At 49.3% G+C, this 24,179-nt stretch overlaps 1 protein-coding gene across 1 annotated transcript in view; it reads right to left on the reverse strand.

Moving 5' to 3' along the window:
* Positions 1-12,740: 12,740 nt before the first annotated feature.
* ZAN (zonadhesin) overlaps positions 12,741-24,179 on the reverse strand; it is a 35,055-nt gene continuing 23,616 nt past the window's right edge. Inside the window, exons 16-25 of the mRNA XM_061590262.1 lie at positions 23,325-23,454; positions 22,464-22,662; positions 19,584-19,745; positions 19,352-19,482; positions 17,431-17,630; positions 16,151-16,289; positions 15,023-15,157; positions 14,374-14,470; positions 13,455-13,498; positions 12,741-13,286 (exon numbers count right to left, since the gene is read on the reverse strand). Of these exons, the coding sequence (XP_061446246.1) occupies positions 13,237-13,286; positions 13,455-13,498; positions 14,374-14,470; positions 15,023-15,157; positions 16,151-16,289; positions 17,431-17,630; positions 19,352-19,482; positions 19,584-19,745; positions 22,464-22,662; positions 23,325-23,454 (1,287 nt within the window). The 3' untranslated portion in view covers positions 12,741-13,236. The remainder of the gene's footprint in view (positions 13,287-13,454; positions 13,499-14,373; positions 14,471-15,022; positions 15,158-16,150; positions 16,290-17,430; positions 17,631-19,351; positions 19,483-19,583; positions 19,746-22,463; positions 22,663-23,324; positions 23,455-24,179) is intronic.

Below are 24,179 nucleotides of genomic sequence, written 5' to 3' on the forward strand. Positions count from 1 at the left end.
CTCGCTAGCGTGCGTCATTGCGTCACACCACCGTGCGAGAGAACCCGAGGAGTGCGTGTCTTCCAACAGGCCGGGCTGCTCGGGCGCTGCCCCCTTCCACGACCCTTTCCTTGCCATGCCCCTTATTTCTGAGGATATCTGCGGTCACATGTGATAACAAGCCAGCGCCACACGCGCTCAATTGCCCACGGATAAGATACCACGATAACCCTGCGGCCTCGATTGCGCCCTCCTAGATAACCGCAGCCACGGGCGCCTGACTCTGCAGAAATGTGTGCTGCAGAGTTGGCAGATGCATGACTGGAAGAGGGCCGAGGGGAAGAGGGCCGTCCACGGCCTTCTTTTGAAGCAAATCCAGCTATCCGTTGGAGCTTTCAATGCTGGTTTCCCTCCAGCCTCTTCCTGGCATGTCCAGGGAAGCTGGCAGAGAGGCCCATGTGTCTGGAAGCAGCAGCTCACACCCGCCCCTCTGGCCATCTTGCCTTTGTGGTGTTTTTCCAGGACGGAAGCAGGCACCCGCCACTCCTTGTTTGCCATCTCATGACCAACTTGGTGGGGGTTCTCCTTTGAATCACTGCCAGCGCTTAATGTGGAAACAGGAAGGGGCTGGCAATGCCGGAAGGCAATTGTTACGTAAATTTGTATAGATATTAGCAGAGATTGTCAACGGTCTGAGATGTGTGTGGGCCAGTGCGTGCGTTTGCCTAAGTGGCAGGCTTTTACCCTGCATTTACCCTGAGTTCTGGGGTTGAGTCTGTTATGCATATGGAGAGTAACAGCCATCTGAGCTGCATGTGCCAGTGTGTGTATATATCGAAGAAGCAGGCTTTTACCCTGCATTAGGATCACTGAGGCTTAAGACTTAGTAAAATGAGAAAAGCTGCTTTATTTGTAGAAATACATAGAAGATAGAAAGGCATACCTAGTTCTAACTAACTAACTAAGTTGGAGGTGCAAGGCCCAGGTTTGGGAGTCGCCCTCATGGCTAGGAGAGAGAGCAGAGACAAAGGTGTCTCCTCTCTCTCGGACAGTCTGAAAAGAAGAGAGGAAAGGGAGGAAGGAGGAGGGGCAGGTAAGCTTCCCTTAAGAGCATCAGTCTAACAACAGAAGGAAGTCAGTCGGAGCATCACAGGTAAAGGTAGTCAGGCCTATCCATCTGGAGGACCCTGACTCTATCTCCCTTCTGGAACATAAACAGAAGAACAAAACAGGAGTTGCTCTTGCCCTACTTCCAACAGCAATGAAGGCGGATGTGTGCGGTGGTGCAACTCTGACTGCGCCTCAGGGTTGCCGCCCCGCTGCTGCTGTGACCTGTGCTCCTCGGGTGGCTTGTGCCTTCTCCGCTGCCGCTGCCGCCTGCGGCGTGCGCTTCCCGCCACGGTCTGTGCCTCTTCCATCGCCGCCATTGCAGCTGTGCCCCTCGGTGCCGCGGCTTGTGTCGTCTTGCCGCTGCTGCTGTGCCCTGTGCTCCTTGTCGTGGCTCGTGCCTTCTGCCGCCGCTGTGGCCTGTGTTCTCCGCCGCAGTCCATGTTCATTTCTGCTGCCTCACCGCTGCGGCCTGCGCCCCCCGCTGCAGCTGGTGCCTTTCCATTGCCGCCGTTGCGGCCTGCGCTTTCCACCACGGCTTGTGCCTCTCCGCCACCGCCGCCGCTTGGTGCCTCCGAGGGTGGCATTCCTTTGGCGGTTTTGGGGCCCCTTTTGTTTGGGCGAGGGAGCGGCTGGCGGCGGGTGCGTTGCCCGCTGTGCCTTGGCATTTTGGCCGTAGTGGAGAGAGGGGAGAGGCCGTGGCACCAACAATCTGGTCTGATGCGCTTTCCATTGGCCACAACGGAGAGGCAGGACTCGAGAAGGGGGGAAGATAACGAGGTGTTTTGGCCACGACGGGAACCCAGAAGAAGAGGTCCATCGACTGCAGGCGAGCCAATCCAACTCCACTTCGGACCAAGAGAGACACGGGCAATTTTTATATTTTATTGGGGGTGGGGGGCCTGCCTGATCGGCAGATAGGGAGGGGGACATGTGTAGATCGGAGGGGAGTGCTGTGGGAGGGGTGGGGAGCCATGATATTATAAGGCTAGGCGGCAGATCCTGGAGGAGTGTGGGTGGCAGGCCACGCCAGTTTAGGGGAACAAGGGATAGATGCATTATACCCATCCCCTGTTCCGGGCCTGTCCACAACCAGAAGATAACTGGGGGATCTAAGACTCCATCCAACCTTCGACTGCTGTTGTGTAACGCCAGGTCTGTAGTTCAGAAAACATCGCTCATCCATGATCTTATCCTGGATGAGAACGCAGACCTGGTGTGTATTACGGAGACCTGGCTGGATGAGGCCTCAGCTCCCATACTTGAGGCCATGTGCCCAGCTGGTTTCTGATACGCACAGCAGCCGAGGATTGGTAGGCGGGGAGGGGGAGTGACAGTTATCTATCGGGAGTCCTTGGTTTTCACCAGACCCCCTCTCCATGAGACCAAGTTTGTTGATTGTATGTACTGGAGGCTGGGACCAAAGGGCAGTCTAGGGATTCTGCTTGTGTACCGCCCACCCCGCTGCACGGCAGACTCCCTGACCGAGGTGCTCAAGGTGGTCTCGGGTGTGCGGCTGCTCTCTCCCAACCTATTGGTTTTGGGGGACTTCAATGTGCACGCTGAGACCACTCTCATGGGAGTCCCTCGGGATTTCATTGAAACCATGACTTCTTGGGAACTGCACCTAAGTAATACAGGCCCCACCCATGTAGCCGGTCATACTATTGACCTTGTGTTTGTCTCGGGAGAGGAGGGAAGTGTTCTGAAAATGGGGGCTGTCTTGTCTAACCCCGTGTCTGTTGATGTGTGTGCGTTGTTGCGTGAAACAGCATACATTACGTTGGAGTTAAGTTGAGCAAGAAACTTCTTCAGAGCATTAGATCATGTTAAGAGTCTTTATTAAGACATTACAGCCAAAGGCTTAAGAATAAATACATGTAGAGTTTCTTCAGTCACCCCCCTTCTGGTACATCTCTCTCCAAAGGTAAACACAGAAGACAACCTCTCATGTATTTACTCTTAAGCCTTTGGCCGTAATGTCTTAATAAAGACTCTTAACATGCTCTAATGCTCTGAAGAAGTTTCTTGCTCAACTTAACTCCAACGTAATGTATGCTGTTTCACGCAACAACGCACACACAACAAGGGTTATGGGCCCAGATCCACAGCGCATTACACGGGAGTAAGTTGCTGGTCTGAATGGCAGATGGAGTTCCAGAGGGCAGCTTGATTGATTGTACCAGACAGAGGTGAGCAACATGGCTGTAAACCTGTCTGGGGGAGGCTTGCCAATGGAAAGATTGACGGAAAAGATTTATGGCAGCTGGAAGCCGAGGATGCGGGCTTTGCTGATAACAGAGGATTTATGGGACATTATAGATGGACCACCCCCGGCGGTATTGACCGCGGCTTGGAAGCGCAAAGATCAGAGGGCGCAGGCGTTTATAATCTTGGCTCTATCGGATTCTCAACTGATGTGTGTGAGATATGAGCCGTCGGCTAAACAGATGTGGGACGCGTTGCAGGATTTGTCCCAGGAATGGCAGCGGAGGCAGGAGGTGCAGAGAGCCGAGCTGATGGAAGCTGTCAGAAGCAAGGAGGAGAAATGTGCCGAACCGGAGGAGGCAGCCGAAAGCAAACAGGATTACAAGCATCAAAGGCTGAAGTCTTGTTATGCCTGTGGGGCTCATGGGCATCTCCGAAAAGACTGTGCAGTCAAGCGCAACTCCAGGGACGGAGGCTTGAAGCAGGGAAGTGTGAACTTTGTAAACAGAAGTCTCAAGATTTAGGACCTGTTAACTGGATTGTTGACAGCGGGGCAAGCCATATATTAATTAAAGACAGAAGTTTGTTTTATGCTTCAGAAGAAGTGCAGGATTTTGTGCAACTTGCGGATGGATCACAGAAAAGGGTGGAAGCCTGAGGACTGGTGAGATTTAATAAACTTGGGATAATGTCAGAATGTTTGTTTGTTCCAGAATTGGCTCATAATATTTTATCAGTTCAAAAACTAATTCTGGGTATTGTGTAACATTTGATAGAGGAAAATGTTTTGTGCAAAGAAGAGGCAAAGTTGTCTGACAGCGATTCATGACACAGGGGCAGTTTAGAATGACCGTGGGTGTGAAGTGTGCTGATGCCTTGAGTTTAATGGGGCGGAAAGAGAATGACAGTCAGGGCTGTAAACAGACTGCTGTTGTGACACCGTCGGCATTAACCATTCAAATGAAGCACGTGGAATGTGCGGAACCAACCTCATTTAATGAAATTAGGCTGATGCCTGAGGCAGAGAAAAATAAGTGGCAACAGGCCATGCAGGAAGAATTGAAAGCCATGGAACAGAATGGCACGTGGACATTAGTAAATTTACCTATGGGGAAAAAGGCCATAGGTTGCAGATGGGTGTTTAAGAAGAAGAAAGCAAGTTCCGGGGAGGTACAGAGGTACAGGGCACGTTTGGTTGCCAAGGGATTCACCCAGCAGCATGGGACAGATTATGATGCTGTTTTCACCCCGGTTGTGAAACATGAGTCCATTCGTGTGCTGCTGAAGCTGGCAGCGATGCAGAACATGAGTGTAAATCACTACGATATAGGGGCGGCATTCCTACATGGTGATTTAAGAGAGGAGATATATATGGAACTGCCTCCGGGTTCTGTGTCAAAGGAAGGGTTCGTGTGTAAACTGCATAAATCAATATATGGACTGCGGCAAAGTGCACGCTGCTGGAATGAGAAATTGGACAGAGTGTTGCATGGAATGGGATTCCAAAGATGCAAGGCAGATCCATGTGTGTATATAAAGAGACAGGGGATGAAAACCACGTTCTGTGCAGTTTACGTTGATGACATCATGTATATTTATCATGAGCAGCAAGAGGAACGAGAATTTAATGAGCAACTGGGCAGGCAGGTGGACACAAAGAATTTGGGGCCTGTCACACACTATTTAGGCACGGATATTGTGCGTGCAGAAGATGGAAGCATAACATTGAGTCAGGAAAGTAAAATAAATCAGATCATAGAAGAATGCAACATGACAGAATGCAATGTTGTGAAGACTCCAATGGTTGTGGCTTTCCAACAGAATGTGCAGGAGACGCCCTGTACAGAACCTGAGAAGTACAGGCGCATAATAGGGAAATTGCAATATTTGGTGAAGGTGTCTCGCCCAGACATATGTAATGCAGTCAGCATTTTAAGCCGGAAGGTGGAGCATCCTTCAGAGGCTGACTGGCAAGGGATTAAAAGGATAGTGCGTTATCTGAAAGGCACAAAGACAAAGAGTCTGGTTTTGTCAGGAGCAAAGACAGGAGGTCTTGAATGTTTTGTGGATGCAGATCATGCAGGGGAACTGAGCAGTCGTAAGTCAACCTCTGGCATAGTTGTGATGTGGCACGGGTCATGCATTGACTGGAGCAGCAAGAAACAAAATGTGGTGGCAACCTCAAGTGCAGAAGCAGAGTATGTGGCTCTATCACAGGCCTGTAATGAGCTACAATGGTTCGCAATGCTCATGCAGGAGATAGGCATTGATATGCAATTTCTGATTACTGTATATGAAGACAATCAGACCTGCATCAAGATAGCCACATCAGAAGCCCATACCAAAAGAACAAAACATATTAGTGTCAGATATTTTCACGTAAGGGATTGTGTGCAGCAGGGGTTTGTTAACCTAACATTTTGTGACACTAACAACATGGTGGCTGACATAATGACCAAGCCTTTGTGTGAGGAGAAATTTGGCAAACTGGTGACAAGGCTTGGAATGAGTTGAAAGTTGATTGAATAAAGTTCTAGCTAAATGTACAGAGATGTTCTGAAATGTACTGTAATGTATTGAGATGTAATTTGGAACTGTATTGCAAGGTGTATTGGAGAAATGTATTGTTGTTATTGTTGTAATGAGTTACAGACATGATGGGAAAAGGGGGGGATTGTTGACCATTGAACCGCACTGTCACTGAGTCTGTTTTTCCATCAAGTCTGAAAAACTGTAACTAGGGGGAGTTATGTCTTTGTCCAGTCTGGGAATGGACTGCCAAGGCCGTTGCTATGGTAACCATCGCGATAGACTGGGAAAAGTTCTAGCAGCTATCTGTGTTGAGCTGAGTCTTCTGTGTATTGCCTCTGAACTGAGAGGTTCTCTTCTGTGTTTACCTTTGGAGAGAGATGTACCAGAAGGGGGGTGACTGAAGAAACTCTACATGTATTTACTCTTAAGCCTTTGGCCGTAATGTCTTAATAAAGACTCTTAACATGATCTAATGCTCTGAAGAAGTTTCTTGCTCAGCTTAACTCCAACGTAATGTATGCTGTTTCACGCAACAACGCACACACGTCAACAGTGTCATGGTCAGATCACTATCTAGTGAATATGGACCTCTCAATGCCGCATACCCTCCGCAGGGGACAAGGACCGATTAGGATGGTCCGCCCCAGACTCCTGATGGAGCCTCAAGGTGATTTGGAGCTGACTGAAGGACTCCCGGTCGAGACCCTGGTGGTGGAGTGGAACAGGGAGATCACTAGGGCGATAGACCGGGTGGCTCTGAAACGTCCTCTCCCCCTGAATAGAACTCAGACTGCACCCTGGTATACACCACGGCTGCGGGGTCTGAGACAGGAGGTGAGACGACTAGAACGCCGGTGGCGGAAATCTTGCTCTGAAGACGATCGGACACTGGTTAGAGCAGCAATAGCTGCCTACCAGTTGGCAACAAAGGCAGCAAAGAGGCAATTCTTTGCTGCCTCTATTGCGTCTGCAGAGTGCTGTCCCAGGAGGTTGTTCCAAGTGGTCCGAAGCCTGGTCGGTCCAGTTGCTCAGGAACCCATGGAGCATTCTAAAGCCTCCTGTGACACATTTGCTAAGCACTTTGCCGATAAAATCGAGCACCTGAGGAGCATGATTCCGTGCGCCGTGGACACAGGAAGTGGTCCAGAGTCGGCCAGTTGCATTCCGGTCCGCTGGGATCAGTTTCAGCCTCTTCCCTCTGAGGAAGTGGACAAGGTGCTCTCTACTGTGAAGCCAACCACTTGTTTGCTTGATCCTTGCCCTTCATGGCTCATTATGAGCTGCAAAGAGAGACTGGGCGAAGGGATCAAGGCGGTGGTAAATGCGTCCCTGGAAGAGGGTGCAATGCCATCAGCCCTCAAGGAGGCAGTGATAAAGCCCATCTTGAAAAAGTCCTCCTTGGATCCCCAAGAGTTGAATAACTTCCGCCCAGTCTCTAATTTACCATTCCTGGGCAAGGTGATTGAGCGAGTGGTGGCTAAACAGTTACAGACACACTTGGATGAAGCAGATTACTTAGATCCTTTCCATCGGGCTTCAGGACTGGACACGGAACTGAAACAGCCTTGGTCGCTCTGGTGGATGATATGAGGAGGGCGTTGGATAGGGGAGAATACACATTCCTCGTCCTCCTGGATCTCTCAGCGGCTTTCGATACCATTGACCACGGTATCCTCTTAAACCGCCTGGAGGGATTAGGAATAGGGGGCACTGTTTTACGGTGGTTCCATTCCTATCTCTCCGGTAGGCATCAACGGGTAGCACTGGGGGATGAGGTTTCAGACCCTTGGCCTCTCAACTGTGGAGTGCCACAGGGTTCTATCCTCTCGCCCATGCTATTCAACATCTATGTGAAACCACTGGGAGCCATCATCAGGAGTTTTGGGCTGCAGTGTCACCAATATGCGGATGACACTTAGCTCTATCTCTCCTTTAAGTCCTCACCAGAGTTGGCTGTGAATACCTTGTCCAAATGCCTGGAGTCCGTAAGTGGATGGATGGGAGAGAATAGGCTGAGGCTAAACCCCGACAAGATCGAGGTGTTGCTTGTGGGTGATAGGAGAAGGTTGGGAGATTTAGACTTGGTGCTTAATGGGGTGAGATTACCCCTGAAGGACCAAGTCCGCGGCCTAGGGGTCATTCTTGACTCCCAGCTGTCCATGGAGACTCAGGTTTCGGCAGTGAGCCGGGCAGCTTGGTATCAATTACGTCTGATACAGAGGCTGCGACCCTACCTTCCTGTACATCTGCTCCCACGAGTGATACATGCCCTGGTCTCCTCTCGCTTAGACTACTGTAATGCGCTCTATGTGGGGTTACCCTTGAAAACGGTCCAGAGATTGCAGCTGGTACAGAATGCGGCGGCACGCTTGATTACGCATAGCTGTCGCCGAGATCACATCACCCCAGTGTTGGTAGATCTACACTGGTTACCAGTAGTTTACCGGGCCCAATTCAAGGTGTTGGTATTGACCTTTAAAGCCCTATACGGTTTCGGCCCAGTTTATCTGAAGGAACGCCTCCAGTATCACCAATTATGCCGCCAAACAAGATCAGCCTCACAAGACCTTATCTCGGTCCCACCGGTTAAAACAGCTAGGCTGGTGGGGACCAGAGAGAGGGCATTTTCGATCGTGGCCCCCACCCTCTGGAACTCGCTTCCTTTTGACCTTCGACATGCCTCCTCCCTGATGGGTTTTCGCCGAGCCTTAAAGACCTGGCTATTCAGGCAGGCCTATGGGGTTTCTGGGGTGGACTAGTTTTATGGTGTATCAATTGAAGGATGGTTTTAGATGAATTGATGTTATGACTTGTTGATTTGTATATTGATTTATGTATTTTGCATTGTTGTACGTCGCCTAGAGTGTCCGTTAACTCGGACAGATAGGCGACTAACAAATAAAATTTTATGATGATGATGATGATGATGATGATGTTTGGGGGCCCATGGCCCTGGGGCACCCCAAATGGCCACCAAGAGAGTGGCAGACGATGGGGGTAGCAGCAAACGGGCCTCATGTCGGCACCTGGGCTAGCACGGGCCTGCCAAGGCTGCCAAGCAGATGCTGGCTGTAGGGACAGAGGAACCAGCCCTCATACTGAGTCAGCTCTGTATTGGGAGAGGGATGTAGCTCAGTGGTTAGAGCATTTGCTTTGTGTCCAGAAGGTTCCAGGTTCAATCCCCAACAAGGGCTGGAAAAGGCTCCCTGCGTTACATGGCCTGCCCGTTAGCTAGATGGACCAACAGTCCAACTCACTAGATCCTGCCCTGTCAACGTATTCTGTGTTCCCAATCCTTGGCCTCTCAGGGTAAGGCTGGAAAATATTCCTGTCTGAAACTTTGGAGAGAAAATGCCCCTCTGCGGCCGTAGACAGTGCATGGCTAGATGGACTAAAGGTCTGACTGGCTGTAAAAGCAGCTTCCTGTGTTCTGAAGTATTACCTTACACTGGCTGGCAGCAGCAGCTGCTCTCCAGGCATTCAGATGGGGGACATTCCCAGCTCCACCCAAAGATACTCCTGGAGACTGAACCTGGGACCTTCTGCATGATGAAAATCAGGTGCTCTACTGCTGAGGTCTGTCTTTTTTGAAAAACACAGTCGGGCAGCTGGCTGGCTATGTACACAGTTGCAGACCCTCATTTTGCTATTTTTACTTTAACCCCCCTCCCTTTTTTCTAACAATAAAGTGGTGCTTTCCCCCCAAGCAAATGTGTTTAGCATCAGGGCAGGCTTGAAAAGGGCAGAAGACGTTGTTTGATTCGTAGTGGTGCAATTAATTTAAATGAGGTTTTTAAATGCAAAACTGCACATGTGCAGAGTATTTTTCTTTTTATCAGGGTTGCCAAAGTGTTTGTTTGCTCTGAGATATCAGGAATGTAGAAGCTGGTAGAATGACTGCTTTGGGGGGTGGGGGGGAGATGGCGAGAAGAGAAAATATCAGCGATGTGCTTAACAACTCAGGTAATACACAAGAGCACCACCGAAGACTGTTAATTAACTCCAGGATCTAGAATGAACCCCTGGATGTGTGGGGCGGACAGTCTTTCCGGGCAGTGATGAGGTTGAGGGAATGGCCCTCGATGTAGGCAACCTTCGAGTTTTACGTTCCAAGGCTGCACTCTATATTGCTGCAGGCAGGGCTGTGTGTGTGCATGTTTCGCATTTCTGGGCCCATCCCTTCTTGAAAAAATATATAATTGGACTTTGAAAACCATAGAAGTGTGGAGGCAATGATCCAAGATTTACAGCAAGTGTGGGGAACCTTTTTCAGACCAAGGTCCATATTCTCATGCGGCCAAACTTCTGAGGGCCACATGCCAATGGTGGGTGGAGCCAGGGGCAAAAGTGGGTGGAGCAACGGATGTCATTTTTACCCTTGTACAGTAGGCTAATTTCTATGGACATGCACACACCCCGAGGACGATGCTAAGCAGGCATGTGGCTTGGAGAGAAGGGGTGTGGCCTGAGGAGACTTCCAAGGGCCAGATACAGAGGTCTGGAGGGCCGCATTTGGTTCCCCATCCACACCATGATTTACAGAGACTGCTCTCCTCAACAACACAGGCCAAAATCCAGTGGCAAATGGGAGGTACTCAAGAGCATCTCTTGTGCAGGTCCCATGCATGTTAATGGGACTTGCGCAAGAAAACTTCCCACTGGATTGGGTCCTATGTTCGTGTATGTGGTAAATGTCCCTAAATTGAGATTGAGTTGATTTCTGGCATCCTACACTGAAAACTCAGTTGGCTTTTCCTTTGGGGCATCCGGGTGGCTACTGTGAGGATGCTGTCCAGATGGGCCACTGGTCTGATCCAGCAGCCAGGCTATTCTCATGTCCTTATGGCTTCTGGTGGTCTTTTTTTTTTTTTTAGCAACTTTGCAGATTACCTAAAATTAATACCTACCTCTGTTAATCAAAGGACTGCCCTGTAGCCACCCTTTATTCCTGTTCACCACCTGCCAAGGAACCTGCATGGTTTGCTCAAGGACAGACTCGGAATTGAGTAACAACAGCTGGTGGTTGTATTTGTGGAGATGGGGGGACAGCCCTTGTGTGATTTCTCCTTCCCGGGAGCAGCTGGTACACCCTGACCATCTGCATCATCATTATCCCCCCCCACACACACACACTGCTAAAGAGTCTTGTTTGAAAGTCTACCTCCTCCCACACTTTGATGTAGGCTATGGGCACATTAGGTGGAGACGCACTGGAATTTGCAGAACAGTAAGTGTGTCTCTCCCCGTAGACAAGGATGGCTTGAACACCAGCCACAATTCTCTTTCATTTTTTTATTATCTAGCCTGATGAAGAGTTCTGGAGAACTCAAAAACTTGCATGCTATTTTGTGACGTTCTGGTTGGCCTAATAAAGATGTTGCTCTAATACAGATTTTGGCATTTTTCTTAATGGTTGCCGTTACCCCCCCCCCAAAAAAAAAATGTCATAAGAAGAGCCTGCTGGGTCAGGCCAGAAGCCCATCTGGTCCGCCACAGATGCCTGTGGAAAGCCTGTAAGCAGGACCTGAGCGCAACGGTACTCTCTCCTCTTGCGGTTTCCAGCCGCTGGTATTCAGAAGCATAATGCTGCCAACCATGGAGATATCCATCAGGGTTAGCAGCCATGGACAGCCTTTTAAATGGAAGTGATGTAGGCCCCCATTTCTTCTGGACAGGGACCGGGCTAGAGCTACTTCTGTCTGTCACTGTGGTGAACCCTCGTATTCCTGCATAGCACAACAGTGCCACCTCGAGTGCCTCGGACTTCTCACTCCCTGTAGGGAACACCCCCTCCCCCAAATACCAGCTATCTGGGCTCTTTGGCTCTGACTTAATCCAGCTCTTTTCAGAATGCTTTATCCAGTTACAACTGGCTAGCCCTTTTGACATGGAGAGTCGTTAAGAAGGTGGAACTAGCCTCTAAGTAAATTCCTGATTAGCCACAGAGGCCACTGACATGATAAATTGGGTGGATCTCATTATTGGTTCGAACCAATAATGACCTTCAAGTGGCTTTTACTGATCTCAGATTCCCATAAATAAGCAAAACTTCTCTTTCAGTCTTTGTCTTCCTAGAGACATCTGACCGGGAGTCCAAACATGCACTCTCTCTATCTCCATCTCTCTTCTGCAAGGAACTCTGCACATGCTCTGAAACTGAAGAATCTGCTCAACCAGGCAACATATATCTAGCTAAGTTAAGTTTGACTTCACTGGTTTATTTACAGTCCTGTGTGTGCATGACTGTCACATACCTTTTCCCCCAAATAAGCTTATTTTATGTTTTGGCATTTGGCTTCAAAAGGCAATTCTCTGGAATCCCCCTCCTGTGCTTAAGACTCCACACCCCTTGCTTTATAAGGATATTTTCACAAGGTTCTGTTAAGTCCTCTGTCAACCGGGCTCACTCGGAAAGGCAATCCAAAGCTGCTCTCTGTTTCCAGCCCTCTCCCCCACCGCCCAGGGCTGGGTGGAAGGAAGAGGTCCCTGCGGGTCAAGAGGGCTCAGAAACTCACCAAACAGCTGGTCAGACTAGGGCAGGTGCGGGGAACTTTTGGCCCGCCAGATGTTGCTGAACTACAACTCCCATCATCCCTGGACATTGGCTATATTTGATGGGGCTGATGGGGCATGTAGTTCTGCAACATCTGGAGGGCCATAGTTTCCTCACACCTGGACCAGAGTGTGCCAGGAGGTGCATCCTGTCTGGCAGAAATATATATATACATATTGTTTATTTTTAGGGGAATTCTTTTACACAAAAGGGGGGGGGCTCTGCCAGTAAGGAAAAGCCACCTGCCAGATTCCATAGTCCTATACGGCCCCTTGCTAGCGTTTGGAGTTCAAGAGATGGTGTGCAGCAGTAGACGGAGACAGTGGCTTATTGCACCACGGAAACCCTCATGGCGAGAGACTGTGCTGGAATACTTGCTTTATTGGCATCCCTTCCTCTTTCCTGCCATGTTGCAGACACACAGGCAATCAAACGTCCTTCCCCTGCCCAGAGGGGGGGTGTGTGGTGGTGACTGAGATGTGCTGGTCATACCCATTGACCCGCCTGTTTAGGGATCTGTTTAGTGTTTAGCAGCTGGCTGGGAAAAGAAACTTCAGAATTTGGTTTGCCCAGAATCTCTGGAAAGAGGGCAGGCACCCATCCATCTGTAGAGCCCAAGAAAAAAATGGGTGCATCGCTTGGCCTGTGCAGGCTTAGGCCTGTGTGTCTCCAGGCTCCTCCACTGTTTTCCTCCGGTCCAGTTACACTCCAGGAAGTGCAAGCAGGGGGGCGTCCCTCGTTGTCAGGGAGATGTGGCTGGGTCCCCTCAGTGATCCGGCTTTATAAAGGTCAACGCCTGAAGGTTTCCGCCTTGGATTGGGTGAGTGGGAGGGAATCTTAGCAACAGATCTGGAGTGTCACAAGCGAGTGATCCTGTCACCAGTCATGGCCGACGCTTTCCCTCGGCCTGAAAAGAAGCAGGAACAACAACCACCACAATATAATACTAAAATCCAACCAGCCTTCCTTGATGTGCAGGAAGGAAGCAGCTGTTGAAGGGATGAGGTGCAGTTGACTCTGGGGGGGGAACCTGGCGTCAGCTGTTTACACAGGAATACCCTTCTCCCTCACTCACCTGGATTTGACAGGACAGGAATGTGCTCTTCCCGAAGCTTCTTCCTACACAGGAGAAAGAGAGATGTTTGAGGAGATCTGGAGTGTGAGATGGACTATGATGGCAGATATTTTATTTCAGAAATGGGATGCAAGTAAGAGCCTCAGGGGAACTGTTCTGCTGGAGCAGGGGTTGTTTGAAAGGCCCATCCAGCTCAACAGTTTGGCATCCAAGGCAAGATGGAAATTTGACCTCTAGTGATGGCACCAGACGGCATCTGTTAAGCCGTATTCTGCCTCTCAACAAGGAGAAGGCTTTTATTTTATTTCCAGCTGTCATCATCAGTCATAGACCTTTCATCCATGCTTTTACTTAATCCTTAAAAAAAATTATGTTATGTGTGAGCAATTGAGTTCTAAAGGTTGATTGTGTGGAGCAATGAAACCAGCCTCCTGACAATTTCCAGTTGTGTTTTTCACGTCCACTTGTTCCTGTCCAATTGACCCATTCCACTAGGCTCAACTAGGCCCTTATAAGCCCCTGTCACATTCCCTCTAAATCCCATTCCCCCACTAGGACTAAGGAGATTCCCCCTTCCCCAGTTCTCAGGGTCATCCTCTGACACGTCCCATCTCCTGTTGCCTGTACACTCTGCACTATAGATGTAAAGCACTGTCTTACCACTTTAAGCAGTCCTGGCTTCACTCAAACAATCCTGGAAACTGTAGTTTGCTAAGGGGGCTGAGAGTTGTTAGGAGACCCCTGTTCCCCACCCAAGGCTACAATTCCCTGGAGGAAGAGGGATTAGTTGTTGAACCACTCTGGGTGCGGATGGGGCCTCAGCAAATTCCACCCTTCTGTTGAGCAGCAGGGGCCCCAGGAGATGGCCAGACCCCCCACCCCGCCCCATAGCCGCGTCCAGCCCTGTCAAATCTCATACTTGCTTCTCCGTCGGTAGATGCAGACAGCTGTCACGGCAATTAGGATTAATCCGAGAGGAACAAGGACCCCAATAAGGATGGCTGTTAAAGTATTTTCTTGAAATTGGGGAGTAGGAAAAAAAAACAAGAAAAGGGGAGAGGGGATTAATTAATAATGGCCTGAATCAGGGGACTGGAAACAAAGCCCTGTGAGGAGAGACTGAGAGAACTGGGCGTGTTTAGCCTGGAGAAGAGAAGACTGAGGGGAGATAGGATAGCACTCTTCGAGTACATGAAAGGTTGTCACTTAGAGGAGGGCAGGGATCTCTTCTTGATCGTCCCAGAGTGCAGGACATGGAATAATGGGCTCAAGTTGCAGGAAGCCGGATTTCGACTGGACATCAGGAAAAACTTCCTAACTGTTAGAGCCAGACGACAATGGAACCAATGACCTAGAGAGGTAGTGGGCTCTCCGACACTGGAGGCCTTCAAGAGGCAGCTGGACAGCCATCTGTCGGGAATGCTTTGATTTGGATTCCTGCATTGAGCAGGGGGTTGGACTTGATGGCCTTATAGGCCCCTTCCAACTCTACTATTCTATGATTCTGTGATTCTATGAGTGTTTTTTTGTGGAAGGGGGTTAGGGCAGGGAGAAGAAGACCCTGTTACCTGCTGAGACAACATCAAGTGGCATCTCCTCACAGAGGCGTCCCGCATAGCCCTCCGGACAAACACAGATGAAACTGTCTGTGGTGTCTTCACACACTCCCTCGTTCTGGCAGGGGTTGCTGAGGCAGGGGGTTTCTGCACAGGAAGAATGCAGAGAGACCACTGTCAGTCCACACCCCACCCACCTGGAGAGGGGTGAATCTGGCCAGGCGAGTCTCTGTTTCCCACTTTTTCCACTCTTAAGTTCAGTCCTTCACATTTCCACATCAGTTTGTGATTTTTTCAATTTAAAAAATCTCTACATCAAAACTCATCAGCATTTTAGTGCAGATTTATCCAATTATAGCAATTATTTAGTATTTCAATACCAATTATTGCATGCAATTTTGCCTCCTGCATGCATTTTTGCAAAGTTTCCTCACACAATGCGCTTGTGTATGTCCTTTCCACTAATTTATGCATTTTTATGCAGACTCCAACCTAGTATGTGCTTTTCTGGGCTGGAAGCTGCTTTGCAAAATTCGGAGGCGTGCGGATTTCAAAGGACAGCTGCGTTTCGGTTCACATGTGGTTTCGGAAAGTGCGACTGAGGTACGGGCGCCTTTAAATGTGAATCTCTCCCCCACCTGTACTCCTCTCTCAGAGGACCCACCCACCCACCCGTGGACCTTCCCTCCGGCAGGGTCAAATCATTCTCCTCTTCCTCCTTGTATTGGCCCAACCTTTCCTTAGGACCAGCTGTTCTACAGGGTGAGCAAAGGGGCGCCAAAGTCACAGAGTTACTCTTGTTTTCACACTCAGCCCCCCCACCCCACCCAGAAAGCACTGTAGAGGACTCTTTGGCACAATTTTGCTTACACCAGCCTTCCCCAATCTGGTGCCCCCTTTTTTGGGGTGGGGTTAGGGCAGAGAGAAAGAGACCCTGTTACCTGCTGGGGGCAATGTGGGGACAACATCAAACGGCACCTGGCTGGCCCTGATGTAAATTGTAGTGCAAAACCTCTGGAGGGGCACCAGGTTGGGGAAACCGATGTAGTGCATTGTGGGTGCCAAAAACAACCCCAAAACCCACTGAGGAAGGGGACAGCTGGATCCTCCTCCTCCTCCTCCCTAACGCAGTGTGGTCACCTTTGAAGCAGCCGCGGGTGAAATTTGCCACTGCGCAGATCTGTCCTCCGGGGCATCCCACTGCCACACACTCCAGAGTCCCTGTGTTGCGACAGGTGCACTGCTGGGAGCAGTCCTCCATGAAGAAACTGTCGTTGATCTGGGGAGAGACAGGGAGGGGTGTCAGTGCTGTTCTGGGAAAGAGGCCCCCTCGGGCCTCCCACCCAGGCCTCTCTGTTCCACCCGCTGAGTGGGCCCCATGCTCTTTCTAAAGATATCAGGACTGTGGTATGCTATGAACCTAAGAGGAGCCTGCTGGACCAGGCCAAGGATCAAGCCCATCATCCTGTTCTCACAGTGGCCTACCAGATGCCTACGCTTGCTACTAGGAGACGCCAGGGATTCTCCCACTCAGCCTCTACTGCTACACACCCCATTCGACTTCACTCTTCCCCCAAGAAGCCAGCAGGATGCTGGGAAATTCCAACAGAAACAGAAGCAGAAATGGGCAACGTCCACACATTCGTTCCATATCCAGAACGTAAATCAATCCAGTGAATATAATTGGTATCTGCTGCTCCTGCTTTCAGTCCACAAACTGTGTGTAATGGATGACAGGATTTCCCTCCATTTGCATGGCATTTCCTTTGCATTGAAATGAATGTAGAATTCCGCCACAGTGAATAATGCAGTTTCTGTCAGAAGCCAAAGTGCACCGGAACAGAAACAGCACTGCACGTTGCCACAAACACAGAAATCGATGCCTTCTTACATCCCTAATGCTGGTTCCCAGAATCCTTAGGAAGTAAAAACATCAGAAGAGCCTGGCTGCTGGATGAGGCCAAAGGGAGCCCATCTAGTCCAGCACCCTGTTCTCACCAGGACCAACCAGATGCCTCTTCTGGGAGCCCTGCAAGCAAGGTCTGACAGCAAGAGGATCTCCCCTCTGATGCGGAGGCAGAGCACAGCCATCATGCCCTGAGTGACCCAAACTGGCCCCTCAAACGGGATGATCCTACTTCCTTGTTCTAATTCCATCCTGCCCCACTCCCTACAACCCTGACCTGCCAGTTGACGCCCCACTTTCTCCCCAGAAAACCAGTTCCCTGTAACCCAAGCATTTGGCAATCTAGTGTCCTCTGACTGCTTGAGACTACAGCTCACATCAGCTGCAGCCAGCCAGAGGGCACCAGGTTGGCAAAGGATTCTGTAACCTACTCAGTCTCCCTCCCTACAGGATGCAGGAGTTCCAGCTCCCACCTGCAACCCAGGACCCCTCCCCGCTCTTCTCTTACCCCTACCTCATAATACTGGCCGTTGCTGGTGCAGCCACACTGGTTGTAGGGAACACTGTCCAGCCCACTGAGTATGTGGCCGGGGTCACTGGCACAGCCCTCCACGCAAGGGGCATCGCAATCAGATGGGGCAGCCATGTTGGCACAACTTGCAGGGCAGGCAGTCATGCAAGATTTGTAGGTGGTGTGAAGCGGGCATGAGATCTCTGTGTGGGGAACAGTGGGACACTTAAAAAAAATCCCTCCCCAAATTATGTTTTCAGTCAAGTCAATAGGAATCCCAGCCAAATGAAGCTGGGGCTATCAGGTGAAATCAAGGGCAGGAGCTGACCTTTGGATCGGGATCTTCCACAATGCTGATTTTTTTTTTTAATTGCATTTTGGCTCCGTTGTGTTCAGTGTCAGCTGGTGGCTGCATATCAGTGGGGCAGTGGAATCTGCTTTGTGTTTTAGTTTGAACTTTCAAGCTCCTTGAAAGTTCAGACTAAAACCTGGGGCTGATCCCACTGCCCCAATGACATGCAGCTGGCAGCTGACACTGGTTGTCTTGCTAAAACAGGGAATGTTGTATTTTCCCAAATTTGATGGCACAGAAAATGTTAGTGGCAACTATGATAACTTATTTCTGTGTTATTTCTCCAACATCTGAATCAGGAGAGGCCACGCACGTCTCAAATTCATGCCTGGATGCGACCACGGGCTGGATAAAGGTTGATAAAGTGCAAATGAATCCTGATAAGACAGAGACCCTGTGGATCATAGAATCATAGAATAGTAGAGTTGGAAGGGGCCTATAAGGCCATCAAGTCCAACCCCCTGGTGGTACCTAGGTCCGGGAGGGCTCTGTACCTGCCCTGGATGGGGTTGCACTCCCTCTGAAGGAGCAGGTGGGGAGTTTGGGGGTGTTCCTAGATCCATTACTGTCTCCAGAGGCCTGGGTGACCTCAGTGGCTCAGAGCCCCCATTCAGATGGGGCACCAACTATGACCTTTCCTGGATAGGGATAGCCTTGGCACAGTGGCGCATACATTGGTAACCTCACTATTAGATTACTGCACTGTATGTGTGACTACCGTTGTGCCTGGTTTGGAAGCTGCAGCTAGTGCAAAATGTAGCTGTGAGGATGCTTAGTGGGACACCCAGCTTAACACATATTACACAGGTGTTGGGAGATTTGCACTGGCTCCCTATTAGCTACGAAGCCATGTTCAAGGTTTTGTTGTTGACAATTATGCTCTAAAGAGCTTGGGACCAGGATAGCTAGCAGACTGCCTGAGCTGATCTTTAAGATCTTCCAAGGAGGCCCTACTGGTCATTCCACATCAAGGGGGTTATCACTTGTCGACAACATGGAAGTGGCCCTTCTCCATGATACCCTCTGGGATGCTGTCTCTCGGGTGACTTGTGAGAAGGAGACAGGAATGACCTTTAAATGCCTCTTAAAAACTTATATGTTTACCCAACATAGAAGCTGGGTGACTTTCCTGGACTTTGACTCCTAATTTTTAATTTGTTTTTGTTGTGGACACGGCTCAGTTTTATTTCTGACACAGTTTCATTATGTTTCTACCTGCTTTCTAACGAAATGTTATTGAACGTCACTGTATTTCATGGGGTTGGATTCAACAAACTTTTACTCAGAGCAGACCTACTGAAATTAACTTGTGCCTCATTGAGGTCGGTAGAGAGGTGTGTGTATGTGTATAAAGTGGAGAAGGCACCACACAATATTGGCATGGGGCAGCGCAAGCAAGTAGAAAAGTAAACCAAATGCTGAATTAATGTGGCTTATTAGGCTGCCACCCCAACAGTGCTAAATTAGGCTGCTGACAAAACAAATGAGCCAGGGACTCTTTTAATGAAGCCCTAATTTGGGAGGTGAGGCCCTGGCAGAGGTTTGTGTGTGTTTGGGGGGGAATTCTCTCACCGCAGCCCATCTTCTGTCTCCATGGCCCCAGCGTAACTCCTTCCTCCTGGCAGAGCAGGGCATAGGCCTCGTAGTCTTCGCACAAGAGTTCCTTGTCGTCGTACAAAGCGCAAAGGTCGTACACACAGCTCCTGGTGGGATGGGGAGAGAGACAGGAAAAATGGCACACTTGCACATGACCGAACATGCTTCTGTCCCATCTCCCCACCATGCCTGCTCCTTGCACACTCACTCTTGGAAATTGCTGGGTGACAGGACGCCATGGCAGGCAGCGAAAGGCCCCTGGGGGTCAGACAGGGCCCCACAGACTCTTGTCCCATTAACAACAATTAGTTCCTCTGGAGTGCAGTCTATTTGAAACCCTGTCTCCGCTTCATCCAATGGTTCCTCGCGCCTTTGGAGGGGGAAAAAAAAAGCATTGGCAGGATCTGAACACAGAACGTGACAGGCACTGAAGTAGTACGTAGCCCAGGCCAACTAGCCAAGCCATAGTAAGGATTTAATTTGGGATGAGGCTCTCTTCCCCAAACTTGTTTTGCATTCCAGCACTGAGCTCTGCATTATTTGAAGTAATAACTAGGAAGAGAGTGCCTCTACAGGTATGCAGGGGGCAGAGCAGCTGTCAGTGGTGGCTGGTCTACCATTGGGGACTGGTAGGGGAGAAGGCAGGGAGGCCAACAGTAGGTGGAGCCATAAGAACATAAGAAGAGCCTGCTGAATCAGGCCAGTGGCCCATCTAGTCCAGCATCCTGTTCTCACAGTGGTCAACCAGGTGCCTGGGGGAAGCCCGCAAGCAGGACCCGAGTGCAAGAACACTCTCCCCTCCTGAGGCTTCCGGCAACTGGTTTTCAGAAGCATGCTGCCTCTGACTAGGGTGGCAGAGCACTGCCATCACGGCTAGTAGCCATTGATAGCCCTGTCCTCCATGAGTTTGTCTAATCTTCTTTTAAAGCCATCCAAGCTGGTGGCCATTACTGCATCTTGTGGGAGCAAATTCCATAGTTTAACTATGCGCTGAGTAAAGAAGTACTTCCTTTTGTCTGTCCTGAATCTTCCAACATTCAGCTTCTTTGAATGTCCATGAGTTCTAGTATTATGAGAGAGGGAGAAGAACTTTTCTCTATCCACTTTCTCAATGCCATGCATAATTTTATACACTTCTATCATGTCTCCTCTGACCCGCCTTTTCTCTAAACGAAAAAGCCCCAAATGCTGCAACCTTTCCCCATAAGGGAGTCGCTCCATCCCCCTGATCATTCTGGTTGCCCTCTTCTGAACCTTTTCCAACTCCATAATATCCTTTTTGAGATGAGGCGACCAGAACTGTACACAGTATTCCAAATGCGGCCGCACCATAGATTTATACAACGGCATTATGATATTGGCTGTTTTATTTTCAATACCTTTCCTAATTATCGCTAGCATGGAATTTGCCTTTTTCACAGCTGCCGCACACTGGGTCGACATTTTCATCGTGCCGTCCACTACAACCCCGAGGTCTCTCTCCTGGTCGGTCACCGCCAGTTCAGACCCCATGAGCGTATATGTGAAATTAAGATTTTTTGCTCCAATATGCATAATTTTATACTTGTTTATATTGAATTGCATTTGCTATTTTCCCGCCCATTCACTCAGTTTAGAGAGGTCTTTTTGGAGCTCTTTGCAATCCCTTTTTGTTTTAACAACCCTGAATAATTTAGTATCGTCAGCAAACTTGGCCACTTCGCTGCTCACTCCTAATTCTAGGTCATTAATGAACAAGTTGAAAAGTACAGGTCCCAATACCGATCCTTGAGGGACTCCACTTTCTACAGCCCTCCATTGGGAGAACTGTCCATTTATTCCTACTCTCTGCTTTCTGCTTCTTAACCAATTCCTTATCCACAAGAGGACCTCTCCTCTTATTCCATGACTGCTAGCTTCCTCAGAAGTCTTTGGTGAGGTACCTTGTCAAACGCTTTTTGAAAGTCTAAGTACACTATGTCCACTGGCTCACCTCTATCTATATGCTTGTTGACACTCTCAAAGAATTCTAGTAGGTTACTGAGACAGGACTTTCCCTTGCAGAAGCCATGCTGGCTCTGCTTCAGCAAGGCTTGTTCTTCTATGTGCTTAGTTAATCTAGCTTTAATAATACTTTCTACCAGTTTTCCAGGGACAGAAGTTAAGGTAACTGGCCTGTAATTTCCGGGATCCCCTCTGGATCCCTTTTTGAATATTGGCGTTACATTTACCACTTTCCAGTCCTCAGGCATGGAGAAGGACCCGAGGGACAAGTTACATATTTTAGTTAGCAGATCAGCAATTTCACATTTGAGTTCTTTGAGAACTCTCGGGTGGATGCCATCCGGGCCCCGTGATTTGTCAATTTTTATATTATCTATTAAGCCTAGAACTTCCTCTCTCGTTACCACTATTTGTCTCAGTTCCTCAGAATCCCTTCCTGCAAATGTTAGTTCAGGTTCAGGGATCTGCCCTATATCTTCCACTGTGAAGACAGATGCAAAAAATTCATTTAGCTTCTCCGCAATCTCCTTATCGTTCTTTAGTACACCTTTGACTCCCTTATCATCCAAGGGTCAATCGCCTCGCTAGATGATCTCTTGCTTTGAATGTATTTATAGAATTTGTTGTTGTTGGTTTTTATTTTCTTAGCCAGAGAACCAATGAAAGGCAGAGGCAACTCACTCTAGTTTTCTCCCCCTCCTCCTCCTTGCTGAGGTCTACAAGGGCAACACCCAGAGTAAGGAGAGGGAAGCTGGGAACCAGGGCCACCCCTGAGACTGGTTGCAGGTAAGACGACGTGTAGGCAGGCGGGGTCTGGCTGAGGGCAGGTTGGTGGGGCCTCATAGACCAACCTTCACTTGGGTCACTTTAGTTGATTAGAGGGAAGCAGTGGAGACTGGGGGCTCCAATCTCAGTGGGGCAGTGAATCCACTCCAGGTTTTAGTCCAAACGTGCACTGACATTGGAGCCACCGGTCTCCACTGGAAGGAAGGGCTTTGGGTTGCAAGGTCTGGTCTGAGGCCCAGCTCTCTCCTCCCCTTTTAGAAATTAACTGTCAATGGAGAGAGAAGACTGGTAAGGTGGACAAGGGAGTGACCAGGCTGACCTGATACGGGGGTGGCTGGCAGCCTCCCTCTCCCTGCCAAGGACAGCCCTTTGGACCGAGACCTGCCAGCTGTTCCCGAAAGCGTTGAGGTTGTGGGTCCATGTCTTGTCCAGTTTCATGTACTCGTTGTTCGGCCACCCATCATAATTTCCGCAGAGTCCGCCAACGTGGTTCTGGTATGTGCTGGGCAGGACAATCTCTGAGAGGTTGAGAGAGAGAAAGAGGGATGAATGCAGCCCCACATACAGGCAGCCCTAGACCAAGTGGCACTCTAGCGAAGGCAGAAACCATCTCTGGTTCTTCCACGTATTTCAGCTTTTGAATGCTTTGGGGAGGGGGGGTGTTGTTGATTTTTAAAATTGCATCTGTTGCCCATTCCACAACCTTGATGCACAATTTGCATGTGTGATTTATCCCGTGACACACAAAATTATAAATCTGAGCACATGGTTCTGATCACAGTTCATTCCCCCCGTCACTAACACATAGCCTGTTTGTCCAACAAGCACCAGTGGCAGGAATTTTCCAGCATTTTTTTAAAAAATGAAATGTTTACATACACAAAAAAGCTGGCTGTGCAAATTGGTGTTGCCAGCTCTACAAATGGAGATGGGCTGTTTTCTGTGAACTATGAAACAGCATCCCAGGCAACTGTCTGCCCCTAAATCTGTCTCTCTGTGTGGACACAGCTCTGAGTTGCTGCCTGTCAGAGCTGGTGCGAGATGAGAATATTTCTCAGCCTAAGCTTGGGATTTCTAGGTCAACCTACCCTCGATCCTACTGAGTCAGCATCACCACCCTATAGAGGGGACATCCACACCCACCCCTCTTCCCTACCCCCCCAACTCATTTTATCCTTACCAGCAAAGTCCCGTCCATCAAAGGAAACAGAGATCCCAAAGTCTGTCTGTACAAAGAGGGTGCGACCTCTCTGGGTGATTTGTAGCCCGTCCCGGGGATAGTATGGGGGAGTGACCTTCACACCATTTATCTGGAAGGACGGAGGGGAGAGGAAGAGGGGGGAGGTAATCTTTAGAGACAGAAGAAACAAGGAGAGGAACATCCCCCCCCACACACACAAAAACAACAGCTCCATGTATATATATGACTCAGGTCGGTCACCAAACCTTTATCCAAATCTATGGTGCAATTCTCTGTGGTGCAATATGGTGCTGCTTCCGCTGCTTCCACTGCTGTCAAGAGGCAGTAATGCTTTCTAAATCTCAGTTGGTGGAGCACCTTGCACAGGCCCTTGAAAGTTTTGACTAAAACCTGGAGCGGATTCCACTGACCCACTGACACAGAGCCACTAGCCACCACTGCTATGGGAATAAAGTGGAGTTTGCTTCAGCCAAAACATACTTGGGTATGAGCACCATTCTGTTGTATAAAATGGTAACTAAGGCAAAAAGTAATAAAATGAGCATCTGTCACCATGTATATGCTTGGCTGGCCACCGCCCAAGTATAAAATGTTTTCAAAAATAGGACAGAAAGGATGTTGTGGCGACTGCTGTCATCCCTTGTACACCCTGGCACTTCCCATCCTAATTTTGTACACTTCTATCATGTCCCCACCCCACCTCTTATTTATATATATTTTTTAAAACTATTGTGGTTATGTGCCTTCAAGTCGTCTACCACTTATGGCAACCCTATGAATCAGCGACCTCCAAGAGCATCTGTCATGAACTGCCCTGTTCAGATGTTGTAAGTT

The sequence above is a fragment of the Rhineura floridana genome, chromosome 11 (genome assembly GCF_030035675.1).
Source record: "Rhineura floridana isolate rRhiFlo1 chromosome 11, rRhiFlo1.hap2, whole genome shotgun sequence".
Classification (NCBI taxonomy): domain Eukaryota; kingdom Metazoa; phylum Chordata; class Lepidosauria; order Squamata; family Rhineuridae; genus Rhineura; species Rhineura floridana.